General features: G+C 45.6%; 1 protein-coding gene across 1 annotated transcript in view; it reads left to right on the top strand.

Moving 5' to 3' along the window:
• The window catches only part of LOC140485883 (ubiquitin-associated and SH3 domain-containing protein A-like), a 171,580-nt gene extending 158,133 nt beyond the window's left edge, over positions 1 to 13,447 (top strand). The window contains exons 14-15 of the mRNA XM_072584332.1: positions 12,685 to 12,799; positions 13,404 to 13,447. Of these exons, the coding sequence (XP_072440433.1) occupies positions 12,685 to 12,799; positions 13,404 to 13,447 (159 nt within the window). The remainder of the gene's footprint in view (positions 1 to 12,684; positions 12,800 to 13,403) is intronic.
• The last annotated feature ends 356 nt before the right edge of the window (positions 13,448 to 13,803 follow it).

Here is a 13,803-nt window from a genome sequence, read left to right on the forward strand (position 1 = left end):
AGCCTTGAAGGAGGAGTTTGTAGAATGTTTCCACGATAGTTTCCTCCAACAGTAAGTAATGGAACCCATGAGGAAGGACGCTATCCTAGATCTGGTCCTGTGTAATGAGATGGCAATAATCAATTATCTTATAATTAGGGATCCTCTCAGAAGGAGCAATCACAGTACGGCAGAACTTAAAATACAGATGGAGGGTGAGAAGATAAAATCTAATTCCAGTGTCTTGTTCTTAAACAAAGGAATCTACAGTGGGATGGGGGTGTGCAGGGGGATTTGCTGAAGGGACACTGAGAGTAAAGACTCTTTGATGGAACAATTATGGAACAAGGGAGGATTTCCAAAATGATTTTTCACAGTGATCAGCAAAAGTATATCCCAGTGAAAAGGAAGGACTGTAGGAAAACAAATAATTGGCCACTGATAACTAAGTTAGTAAATGAGAGGATCAAATTGAAGGCAAATGCATATGAAGTGGCAAAGATTAGAGGAAGCAAGGGGATTGGGAGATCTTTAAAGGTGAACAGAAAGGTACAAATTAAGGCACAAAGAAAGATAAATTGGATTGTGAGAGTAAACTAGGTCAGAATATAAAAACAGACAGCAAACATTTCTATAAATATATAAAATGACAAAGTGTGGCTAAGGTAAACATTGGTGCTTTAGAGGATGAGAAGGAGAATTTAATAATGACAAATTAAGAAATAGCCAAGATGTTGAACGGGTATTTTGTGTCAGCCCTCAGAGTGGAAGACACAAACAACATGTCAATAATTGATGACAAGGAGGCAATAGCAGGTGAGGACCTAGAAACGATCATTATCACTAAAGAGGTAGCGGTGGGTAAGCTAATGGGGTTAAAGGTAGATAAGTCTCTCAGCCCTGATGGAATGCATCCCAAGGTACTAAAAGAGATGGCGGGGAAAATAGCAAACGCTCTCGTGGTAATTTACCAAAATATTTTGAACTCTGGGGCGGTTCTGGCAGATTGAAAAACAGCAAAAGTGACACTAATGTTTAAAAAAGGGAGTAGGTAAAAGGTGGGTAACTGTAGGCCTGTTAGCTGAACTTCGGTCATGGAGAAAATGCTTGAATCTATAATCAAGGAAGAAATAGCAAGCCATCTGTATAGAAATTGTCCCATCAACCAAATGCAACATGTGGGGCTCATGCAAAGCAGATCATGCTTAACTCATTTACTGGAATTCTTTGAGGACATTGTGAACATGGTGGATAGCGGCTGAATCCTGAGACACTACACATGTCAATTGATATTTCTTGTGTATCATGTGATTGATTAAAAGTTTACTGTTAGTTGAATAAGACCATAGAGAAGTACTAGAAATTATTTAACTCATAAATTTGTATAAATTAATTAAATAATTAGAGATGGCAGGAAGGGTGACGTGGTGTGGCTGTATGATGTAGGAGCTGGCTGATCCTATTGTGAACGGCAGTGACCACATCTACAGCAAGTGTTGGTTGCTGGAAGAATTCCTGATCAGAATTGATGATCTGGAATCTGAGCTTCAAACACTGTGGCACATCTGGGAGGTGGGGAGTTAACCTAGTTGCCTTGTTTCAGGAGGCAGTCACACCTGGCAGACTAAGTAATTCAAACCCAGTTAATGATCAGGGACAACAGGGTGTGACTGTAAGTGAGGCAGGCAGGGGGATCCTGAGTTCAGGAAGGGAGGAGCCTCAATCCTTGACCTTGTCCAACAGGTATGAGATTCTTGCTCCCTGTACAAATGAGAGAAAGGGTCGTGGACAGGATGAGCCAGCTGTGTTTACTTCCCTAATTTTCTTATCCCTATGCCAATTAGCACGTGACTCGGGCAGTAATCCGGAGATTATGACCCTCGAAGATCTGGTCTTCAATTTCCTTCCTAGTGCTTGATAATCCCCAAACAGGTCCTCCTTCCTCCTTCCTAGTCTTGCCTATGTTGTTAGTGCCAACCACAACAACTGGATCCTCCCCCTCCCGCTCCACTATCCTTTCAAGCCGGTCGGAGATGTCCTGCACCCTGGCACCGGGCAGGCAACACACCATGCAGGCAGTGATTAGACAGCCATGGCTGACAAAGGAAGCCAGGACATGTATCAAAGAAAAAGAGAGAGCCTATAAAGTGGCCAAGAGCAGTGGGAAATAAGAAGATTGGGAAGACTACAAAAAGAAACAGAGGATAACAAAGGGAGAAATAAGGAAGGAGAGGAACAAATATGAAGGTAGGTGAGCCAGTAATATTAGAAATGATAGTAAAGGTTTCTTTCAAAACATAAGAAACAAATGAGAAGCAAAAGTAGACATTGGGCCACTCCAAACTGATGCAGGAAGGCTAGTGCTGGGAGATAAGGAAATAGGTGAAGAACTTAATAAATACTTTGTGTCAGTCTTCACAATGGAAGACAGGAGTAATATCCCAACAGTTAAGGAGAGTCAGGGGCAGAGTTAAGTATGGCAGCCATTACAAAAGAGAAAAATCGCTAGTAAAGCTAAAAGGTCTAAAGATTGATAAATCTCCTGGCCTAGATGGGCTACATCCTAGAGTTCTGAGGGAGGTGGCTAAAGAAATAGCAGGCGCGTTGGTTGTAATCTTTCAAAAATCACTGGAGTCAGGGGAAGTCCCAGGTGATTGGAAAATCGCTGTTGTAACCCCCTTGTTCAAGAAAGAATCAAAACAAAAGATGGAAAATTATAGGCTGATTAGCCTAACCTTGGTTGATGGTAAAATTCTCGAAATCATTGTTAACGAAGAGATTTCTAAACTCTTGGAAGTGCACGGTCGGATTAGAACAAGTCAGCATGGATTTAGTAAAGGGAGGTCATGCCTGACAAACCTGTTAGAATCTTTGAAGAGATAACAAGTAGGTTAGACCAGGGAAACCCAGTGGATGTTATCTATCTAGAGCTCCAAAAGGCCTTTGATAAGGTGCCTCACGGGAGGCTGCTAAGTAAAGTAAGGGCCCATGGTGTTCGAGGTGAGCTACTGGCATGGATTGAGGATTGGCTGTCTGACAGAAGTTTAGATGAGAGTGGTGCTGGAAAAGCACAGAAGGTCAGGCAGCATCCGAAGAGGAGGAAAATTGATGTTTCAGGCAAAAGCCCTTCATCAGGAAGTCCTCACTTTTGCCTGTCTGACAGAAGGCAGAGAGTTGGGATAAAAGATTCTTTTTCCGAATGGCAGCTGGTGACAAGTGGTGTCCCGCAGGGTTCAGTGTTGGGGCTGCAGCTGTTCACTTTATATATGAATGATCTGGATGAGGGGACTGGGGGCATTCTGGTGAAGTTCGCCGATGATATGAAGTTAGGTGGACAGACAGGTAGTACTGAGGGGGTGGGGAGGCTGCAGAAAGATTTAGACAGTTTAAGAGAGTGGTCCAGGAAATGGCTGATGAAATTCAACGTGAGCAAATGCGAGGTCTTGCACTTCGGAAAAACGAATACAGGCATGGCTACTCTCTTAAACAGTGAGAAAATTCATAAAGCCAAAGTATAAAGGGATCTGGGATTCTAGTCCAGGATTCTCTAAAGGTCAACATGCAGGTTGAGTCCGTGGTTAAGAAAGCGAATGCAATGTTGTCATTTATCTCAAGAGGGTTGGAATATAAAAACACCATTGTGCTATTGAGACTTTATAAAGCTCTGGTTAGGCCCCATTTGGAGTACTGTGTCCAGTTTTGGGCCCCACACCTCAAGAAGGACATACTGGCACTGGAGTGTGTCCAGCGGAGATTCTCACGGATGATCCCTGGAATGGTAGGTCTAACATATGATGAACAGCTCAGGATCCTGGGATTGTATTCATTAGAGTTTAGAAGGTTGAGGGGAGACCTAATAGAAACTTACAAGGTAATCCATGGCTTAGAAAGGGTGGATGCTGTGAAGTTGTTTCTGTTAGGTGAGGAGACTAGGACCCGTGGGAACAGCCGCTTGCAGCAATGCGCCGTCACCTAAGCTCTCTCCAGTCAGCCCTGCCTCAGCTGAGGGCCACACTCTCTCAGAATTGCAAAGGACCCACTCTGTACTACATCCTCAGGAGAATTCATACTCTCAACAAACAGTATTTCAATTCCATCTCAAACATCAAAAACTGTAAGTACAACAAACTTTTATCCACCCACCTCCATAACCAGTGCTCCTCAAACATTCCAGGAGATTCCCCTGGCCTCGGAAACGCCATTAGCCATGCGGCTGATGCAGCTACCACCCCCACGCTGAGTGATGATGTCAGTTCCGCTCCCATCATGGCCACTCCCACAGCCACTTCCGGCCCTCACATCATCGCTGATGCCACACGCTCAGTGACCTCCACCACCCCTACTGCCATGATCACCACCACTTCCACCCCCACCAGCGCCACTCACCTGCATTCTGCTGATACGCCCCCCACAGACCCCACTGTCACTATCCCCACCCCCCAGAACCCCGAGGGCAACATTACCCCTGCTCATGCCTCCACCCCCATTCCCCCCACCATCACACCCACTCCAGGTACTGGCTCCGACCCACTCCCAGCTCGACACCCACACCAGATCCCAGCTCCCGGCCCTGCCGAGTTTTCACCATCCCCCCAGACCTCCCACTCACTGAGGACGAACGATCAGTCCTCAGCAAAGGACTCACCTTCATCCCCCTCCGTCCACGCATCAATGAATTTAATACACGCCGTGACATCGAACACTTCTTCCGTCGCCTCCGCCTCCGGTCTTACTTTCACAATCAGGACTCCCGCCCACCTTCCGAGGACCCCTTCGCCCACCTCCAACACACTGCATCCACCTGGACACCCCGCGCTGGCCTATTACCTGCCCTCGACTTCTTCATTTCCAACTGCCGCCGGGACATTAACCGCCTCAACCTGTCTACCCCCCTCCCCCACTCCAACCTCTCACCCTCACAACACGCAGCCCTCCAATCCCTCTGCTCCAATCCCAACCTCACCATTAAGCCAGTGGATAAAGGGGGCACAGTGGTAGTCTGGCGCACTGACCTCTACACCGCTGAAGCCAAACGCCAACTCGAGGACACCTCTTCCTACTGTCCCCTCGACCATGACCCCACCCCCCATCACCAAACCATAATCTCCCAGACCATACAGAACCTCATCACCTCAGGAGATCTCCCACCCACAGCTTCCAACCTCATAGTCCGGGAACCCCGCACTGCCCGGTTCTACCTCCTTCCCAAGATCCACAAGCCGGACCACCTTGGCCGACCCATTGTCTCAGCATGCTCCTGCCCCACTGAACTCATCTCTACCTACCTCGACACTGTCCTATTCCCCCCAGTCCAGAAACTCCCCACATACGTTCGAGACACCACCCACGCCCTCCACCTCCTCCAAGACTTCCGTTTCCCCGGCCCCCAACGCCTCATCTTCACCATGGATATCCAATCCCTCTACACCTCCATCCGCCATGACCAGGGCCTCCAAGCCCTCCATTTTTGCCTCTCCAGACGTCCCCAACAGTATCCTTCCACTGACACTCTCATTCGTTTGGCCAAACTGGTCCTCACCCTTAACAATTTCTCCTTTGAATCCTCCCACTTCCTCCAAACCAAAGGCGTAGCCATGGGCACACGTATGGGCCCAGCTATGCCTGTCTCTTTGTTGGCTATGTAGAACAGTTGATCTTCCGTAATTACACCGGCACCACTCCCCACCTCTTCCTCCGCTACATTGATGACTGCATTGGTGCTACCTCGTGCTCCCACGAGGAGGTTGAGCAATTCATCAACTTCACCAACACATTCCACCCTGACCTTAAATTTACCTGGACTATCTCTGACACCTCGCTCCCCTTCCTGGACCTCTCCATCTCCATTAGTGACGACCAACTTGACACTGACATTTTTTACAAACCCACCGACTCCCACAGCTACCTGGATTACACCTCTTCCCACCCTATCTCTTGCAAAAATGCCATCCCATATTCCCAATTTCTCCGCCTCCGCCGTATCTGCTCCCAGGAGGACCAGTTCCACTATAGAACACACCAGATGGCCTCCTTCTTTAGAGACCGCAATTTCCCTTCCCACGTGGTTAAAGATGCCCTCCAACGCATCTCGTCCACATCCCGCACCTCTGCCCTCAAACCCCACCCGTCCAACCGTAACAAGGACAGAACGCCTCTGGTGCTCACCTTCCACCCTACAAACCTTCGCATAAACCAAACCATCTGCCGACATTTCCGCCACCTCCAAAAAGACCCCACCACTAGGGATATATTTCCCTCACCACCCCTTTCCGCCTTCCGCAAAGACCGTTCCCTCCGTGACTACCTGGTCAGGTCCACACCCCCCTACGACCCACCCTCCCATTCTGGCACTTTCCCCTGCCACCACAGGAACTGTAAAACCTGTGCCCACACCTCCTCCCTCACCTCTATCCAAGGCCCTAAAGGAGCCTTCCACATCCATCAAAGTTTTACTTGCACATCCACTAATATCATTTATTGTATCCATTGCTCCCGATGTGGTCTCCTCTACATTGGGAAGACTGGGCGCCTCCTAGCAGAGCGCTTTAGGGAACATCTCCGAGACACCCGCACCAATCAACCAAACCGCCCTGTGGCCCAACATTTCAACTCCCCCTCCCACTCTGCCGAGGACGTGAAGGTCCTGGGCCTCCTTCACCGCCGCTCCCTCACCACCAGACGCCTGGAGGAAGAACGCCTCATCTTCCGCCTCGGAACACTTCAACCCCAGGGCATCAATGTGGACTTCAACAGCTTCCTCATTTCCCCTTCCCCCACCTCATCCTAGTTTTAAACTTTCAGCTCAGTTACTGTCTCCTTGACTTGTCCGGACTTGTCCGACCTGCCTATCTCCTTTTCCACCTATCCACTCCACCCTCTCCTCCTTGACCTATCACCTTCATCTCCTCCCCCACTCTCCCATTGTACTCTATGCTACTTTCTCCCCACCCCCACCCTCCTCTAGCTTATCTCTCCACACTTCAGGCTCACTGCCTTTATTCCTGATGAAGGGCTTTTGCCCGAAACGTCGATTTCGAAGCTACTTGGATGCTGCCTGAACTGCTGTGCTCTTCCAGCACCACTAATCCAGTATTTGCTTTCCAGCATCTGCAGTCATTGTTTTTACCTCTTTAGAATTAGAGGGGGTCAATTCAGAACAGAAATGCGGAGACATTTCTTCAGCCAGAGAGTGGTGGGCCTGTGGAATTCATTGCCGCAGAGTGCAGTGGAGGCCGGGACGCTAAATGTCTTCAAGGCCGAGATTGATAGATTCTTGATCTCACAAGGAATTAAGGAATACATGGAGAGTGCAGGTAAGTGGAGTTGAAATGCCCATCAGCCATGATTAAATGGCAGAATGGACTCGATGGGCCGAATGGCCTTACTCCCACTCCTATGTCTTATGGTCTTATGGACAATGAACTGGATGTATCTGGTGGTGTATCTGGATTTCCAGAAGGCATTTGACAAGGTGCCACATAAAGGCTGCTGTGTAAGATAAAGATGCACAGCGTTATGTGGAACATATTAGTGTGGATTGAAGTTTGGTTAACTAACAGAAATCAAAAATTGGGGATAAATGGGTGTTTTTCTGGTTGGCAATCAGTGGCTAGTGGTGTGCCTCAGGGATCAATGTTGGGACTGCAATTTACATGGATGATTTAGAGTCAGGGACCAAGTGTAGTGTGTCAAAGTTTGCAGATGATACTGAGATAAGTGGAAGAGCAAAGTGTGCAGACAAAACGGAAAGTCTGCAGAGGGATATAGATGGGTTAATTGAGTGGGCAAGGTTATGGCAAATGGAGTACAATGCTGTTAAATGTAAGGTTAGGAATGACAGCAAAATGGACTCGGATTTAAGTGGTAGAAAGAGAGGACTGCAGATGCTGGAGATCAGATTCAAAAAGTGTGGTGCTGGAAATGCACGGCCAGGCATCTGAGGAGCAGGAGAATTGACATTTCAAACATAAGCTCTTTATTAGCAATTATGAAGGGCTTATGCTCAAAACATCGACTCTCCTGCTCCTCGGATGCTGCCTGACTAGCTGTTCTTTTCCAGCACCACACTTTTTGACTATTATTTAAATGGTGATTAATTGCAGCATGCTGTTGTGCAGGGAACATGGGTGTCCTTGTTCATGAATCACAAAAAACTGGTTTGCATCTACAGTGGTTAATTAGAGAGATGGAGTTTAAGAACAGGGAGATCATGCTGCAGCTATATAGGGTGCTGCTGAGGCCGCATCTGGAGTATTGTGTACAGTTTTGGTCTCCTTACTTGAGGAAGGATGTATTGGCATTGGAGGAGGTGCAGAGGAGGTTCACCAGGTTAATTCTGGAGTTGAGGGGGTTGACTTACGAGGAGAGATTGCGTAGACTAGGACTACACTCACTGGAATTTAGAAGGATGGGGGGAATCTTACAGAAACATATAAAATAGAATCTATATATAATATAGAATCTTATAGAAACAGATAGAAGCAGAAGACTGTTTCCACTGGCAGGTGAAACTAGAACTAGTGAGCATAGCCTCAAAATAACAGGGAACAGATTTCGGACAGAGTTGAGGGGAAACTTCTTCACCCAAATGATTGTGAATTTGTGGAATTCCCTGCCCAGTGAAGCAGTTAAGGCTGTCTCATTGAATAATTCTAATGCAGAGATTGATAGAAGTTTGATCAGTAAGGGAATTAGGGTTATGGTGAGTAAGTTCTGTAAGTGGAGGTGAGCCCATGAACAAATCAGCCCTGATCTTATTGAATGGCACAGCTGGCTCAACGGGCCAGATAGCCTACTCCTGCTCCTATTCCTAAGGTTCTTATGTTCAAACAGATGGGGTAGGTACAAAGAATCTATTTTTGATGGGAGAATCTAGGACTCAGGGATACAACCTGGAGATTAGGCAATATTTCTGCACAGGAAGGGTGATCAGGTTTGGAACTCTCTTCGTAAACAACAATTGATCAGTTGTTAATTTTGAAACTAAAAGTGATGATTTTTGTGAACCTAAAGCATTAACAGATCTGGGACAAGATGAGATTGAATTGTGGGTCAGACTGGTGAAGCATCAGGATCTCCTCCTATTCCTGTGTTTCCACCACAACACTTTTCCACTCTCAATTTTATGTATCCCCTCTGTTTGTATCCTATCCAATGTCTTTGTTACCTCCCTTTTTAGTAATTCCAATTTAGTAAGGTGAAATAAACCATTCACTTTGTAATTTAACCATGCCCACTTTTCCAGAAGATTTCCTTTTTGGTCTCTCATCTATTCTACCTATTCTTTGACTGCCCTTTTATTATTTTATGTTTACAAAATATTTTAATATTGCCCTTTCATTGCCAACTATTCTCATACTCTCTCGACCACTAAAATTTCCTTTTTCAGTTCTCCTCCCGTCTTTAGTAAATAATGAACTTTACATTTATCATAAGCCTCCTCTTACAGCTTCCTTTGAATCTTGAAAATTTCACAAAATGAGTAAATTCATCCATTAAATTACATCCTGTTTGTGAATGCCTTCATTAACACTTTTTTAAGGTCCAAATCTTTCCCAAGAGTCTATCTTGGGATTTGTACTTTGAGTTTAGTCTCTACACTCTGAATAAAAGCAAGGCCAGAACTTCCCATTTTTGGATTGGTCGGAAAATGGGAGAATTTCTATGAAGGAACCCTGCACCTGCTAAGGTGAGAAGGTCCTCTGGTGCTTCTGGCAATCAGACAGCTATTGGTGGGCTTTCTGTTAGAATCAGAACCACAAACAGGAATCCTACCTGCCAGGTGCTGCCAAATATCAGAGAATCCACAGTTTAGGAATTCAACACTGGCATAGCAGCAGCTGTGTTTACTGCTTGAAAAGCAGCACCTGTCATTCTAGAATTATTACCAACGGGAAAGCTAAGTGTTACTTGGGGGTGTTTCTGCAATTGGGAAGGAGCTGTGGAAAGAGACGGTCAGTGATGCCAGAAGGAGGGCAGGAGCTGTCCGTGATTACACCATCCCTGTCCCATCCCCTGGTCTAGTTTGCCAGTTGTGCACATACTAATGCTGAGTGATGGATCCCCAGAAACTGACAGCCTACTCACACTGGTTAACCAGTTGGGTAGACCAACGATTTCACTTCCTGTCTGGAGCTGAGATACTTACACATGACAAGTGGCACAGAAATAGACATTAATAGGCTCTTCATTGGCAGTCGGGTTGAAGGTTAAGATTAAACAGTCCCATCCAAAACATGATTAGGGGAAGGTTGAAAAGGTGGCAGTTCCTGTCACCTTCCACACCTTCCAGCTCCAGACCTGGAGGATTGTACCAAGGTCTCGAATCTCTCCATTGGCACTGACAGCACTTGGCTGATGAACAATAAAATATATCCCAATGAAATTAAGCTTTTCTTAAAACAACTGAAGAACTTAGCAATGTATATCAAGCTGACAGAAAGCAGACATAATTAATTCCCATTTCAGAGTTATTCATTATCCCTGTCTTTATATGATCTTTTAGTTTTGAATTGTAATTACTTAGTAAACTTATAGTAAATTAGAAAACTGTACAGTTGAATTGAAGTGTTGAGTTTTTGAAATGAAATGTTGAAACAAGACTGAAAGTCATCGGAACAGGTTTAGTTGGAATAATATGCAAGAGTGTGAATGAGGTAAGATCTTCCATTTATATTAAATGAGATACCTAAAGATGATTTATCACGAGTATTTAATAGCATTTTCAGTTTAGATTAGTTTAGATTACTTATAGTTTAGATTCGATTTTGAATGTAAAGTTTTTTTCAACAGCATGTCATGTATGATCAGGTCTCCCTGCTTTTGAAAAGATGTTGTGAAACTTAAAAGCATTCAGTAAAGGTTTACAAGGATGTTGCCAAAGTTGGAGGTTTTGATCTATGAGGAGAGGCTGAATAGGCTGGGGCTGTTTTCCCTGGAGTATCGGGGGCTGAGGGGTGACCTTTTAGGGAAGTTTATAAAAGCATGACAGGCATGGATAGGGTGAATAGATTCGATTTTTTAGATTAGATTAGATTCCCTCCAGTGTGGAAACAGGCCCTTCGGCCCAACAAGTCCACACCAACCCTCCGAAGAGTAACCCACACAGACCCATTTTCCTCTGACTAACGCACCTAACACTATGGGCAATTTATCATGGCTAATTCACCTAACCTGCACATCTTTGAACTGTGGGAAGAAACCAGAGCACCCAGACGAAACCACACAGACACGGGGGAGAATGTGCAAACTCCATACAGACAGTCACCCGAGGCTGGTATCGAGCCCAGGTCCCTGGTGCTGTGAGGCAAGATCAAAGTCTTTTCTACAGGGTGGGGGAATTTAAAACTAAGGGGCACAGGTTTACAGTGAGAAGAAAAAGATCTAAAAAGGGACCTAAGGTGAAATGTTTTCACGCAGAGGGTAGTGCATGCATGGAATTAGACAAAAAAACTGCAGATGCTGTAATCTGAAATAGACAGGCAGGATGCTGGGGGAACACAGCAAGGCAGGCAGCATCAGGAGGGACAGGCAGGAGGCTGGGGGAACACTGCAAGGCAGGCAGCATCAGGAGGGACAGGCAGGAGACTGGGGGACACAGCAAGGCAGGCAGCATCAGGAGGTGGAGAAGTCAACGTTTCAGGTGTAACCCTTCTTCAGGACTGGGGGGTGGGTGTAGGGGGAGTTGCAGATAAAGGGGGTGGTGGGAGTAGGGTGGTGAAGTGGGGTAGGTGAAGACAGGTAGAGGGTACGATCTGGATCATCAATGGGAGGAATGAATCCAGTTGGTGGCAGAGAGCAGTGGAAGGGATGGGGAGGGGCTGGGAAGGGAGTCAGGGGATGGGAAGGGAGGTTATTTGAAGTTGGAGAACTCAATGTTGAGTCCTCTGGGCTGCCCTAGCAGAAAATGTCGTTCTGCCAATTTGCCCTGTGGTTCGTTTTGGCAATGGACGGGGCCAAGGATGGTCATGTTGGAAAGGAAGTGGTTGTGGAAGTTGAAATAGGTGGTGATTGGAAGGTCCAGTCAGCCCCTGCAGACCCGGCTGAGTTGCACGGTGAACTATTCCCTAAGTTTCTATTTGGTGTCCCCGATGTAGAGAAGACCACACCGGGAGCACCTGATGCAGTAAACCAGGTTGGAGGAGAGGCAGGTGAACATCTGTCTCATCTGGAAGGACTGTTTAGGGCCCTGGATGGAGGTGATGGGGTGGGGGGGGGAGGAGGTGGTAACTGGCAGGTTTTGCATCCTTTCCGGTTGTAGGGGAAGGTACCTGAGGCTTCGGGGGTGGTTGATGGGGAGAAACTAAGGACTGTCCTTGCGGAAGGCAGAGCGGGGTGGGGAGGGGAAGATGTTCTTGGTGGTGGGGTCTAGTTGGAAAAAAATAAAGACTGCAGATGCTGGAGATCAGAGTTGAAGAGTGTGGCGCTGGAAAAGCACAGCCGGTCAGGCAGCATCCGACGAGCAGGAGAGTCGACATTTCGGGCAAAAGTCTTTCATCAGAGTTAGGGTTAGGTTGGTACAATTACAACATTGAAAAGGCATCTGGATGGATACATGAATAGGAAGTGTTTAAATGGATATCGGCCAAATGGTGACAAATGGGGCTAGATTAATTTAGGATATGTGGTTGGCATGGACAAGTTGGACCAAAGGGTCTGTTTCCATGTTGTACATCTCAATTACACTCGATTGCCTTTTTGTTGCAGATTCCTGCTCTTGGATTATGCTGCTGTGAAGAAGTCAAAGAAACAAAGAAATGGCAAATGATTGAACCCCCCATCAGGACACTGACTCATGGACCCAACGCAGCTTTTAATTGGAAAGATACCATCTTACAAGTTTAAGGACATTACACTGAATATTTAATTTCTCATCATTGAATAATGATTTCACATGTAACTGGCAAATGGTTTGATAACTGAAGTCTAGTTTAGTTATAACTCTTAGTGAATATGAGAAATAGGAGCAGGAATAGATTATTCAGTGTGTTGTACCTGCTCCTCCATGCACTCTTATCACTTAATTCTACCTAGACTTGATTCTCAAGTCCAATCAGTCTTCCATTCACTCAATATCTGAGTATCTATAATGCTCTGAGGTAGAGAATTCCAAAGACTCCCAACATCATGAGTGAAAAAATTATTTCTGATTTCAATTTTAAATGATTCTTATCCTGAGATTGTTCTTTAAATTTGAGGTTTTACAATGGGAAGAAAGAACCTCTGATCATCCAGTCCTTCCAGGCTCCTTAGAACTTAAAGATCATCTTGTATTCTCCATAACTCAAGGAAGGAGAGGCCTCTTTTACTAATTTCTCATCATAGGACATCACCCTCTTCCCAAGAATTAACATTTACGTGAATACTTACCTCATTAGCTAAGGTGGAATCCCACAGAATTGAGGGCAAATTACTGACATGGATAGGAAACTGGTTGAGTGGCAGGAAACAAAGTTGGTATAATGGATAAGTACTCAAATTGGCAGGACATGATTAGTGGCATACTACAGGAATCTCTGTTGGGGCCTCAATTATTCAAATCATTCATTAACAATTTGGATAAGGTCATGAAAAGTTAAATATCCAAATTTGCTGACGATACAAAATTGGGCATCAATGTTGACAATAACATAAAATTACAACAGGATATTGATAGAGTAGGTGAATGGGCAAAGCTGCAACAAATGGATTTTAATATAAGCAAGTGTGAAGATAACCATCTCATACCCAAAAAATGGTGTGAAATTGTCCAACGAGATTTAGGTGTTGAGGAGCTTAGCTCATTAATATGCCATGAACAGACACAGAAAATAGTGAAGATTTCTA

The sequence above is a fragment of the Chiloscyllium punctatum genome, chromosome 15 (assembly GCF_047496795.1).
Source record: "Chiloscyllium punctatum isolate Juve2018m chromosome 15, sChiPun1.3, whole genome shotgun sequence".
In the NCBI taxonomy this organism is placed as follows: domain Eukaryota; kingdom Metazoa; phylum Chordata; class Chondrichthyes; order Orectolobiformes; family Hemiscylliidae; genus Chiloscyllium; species Chiloscyllium punctatum.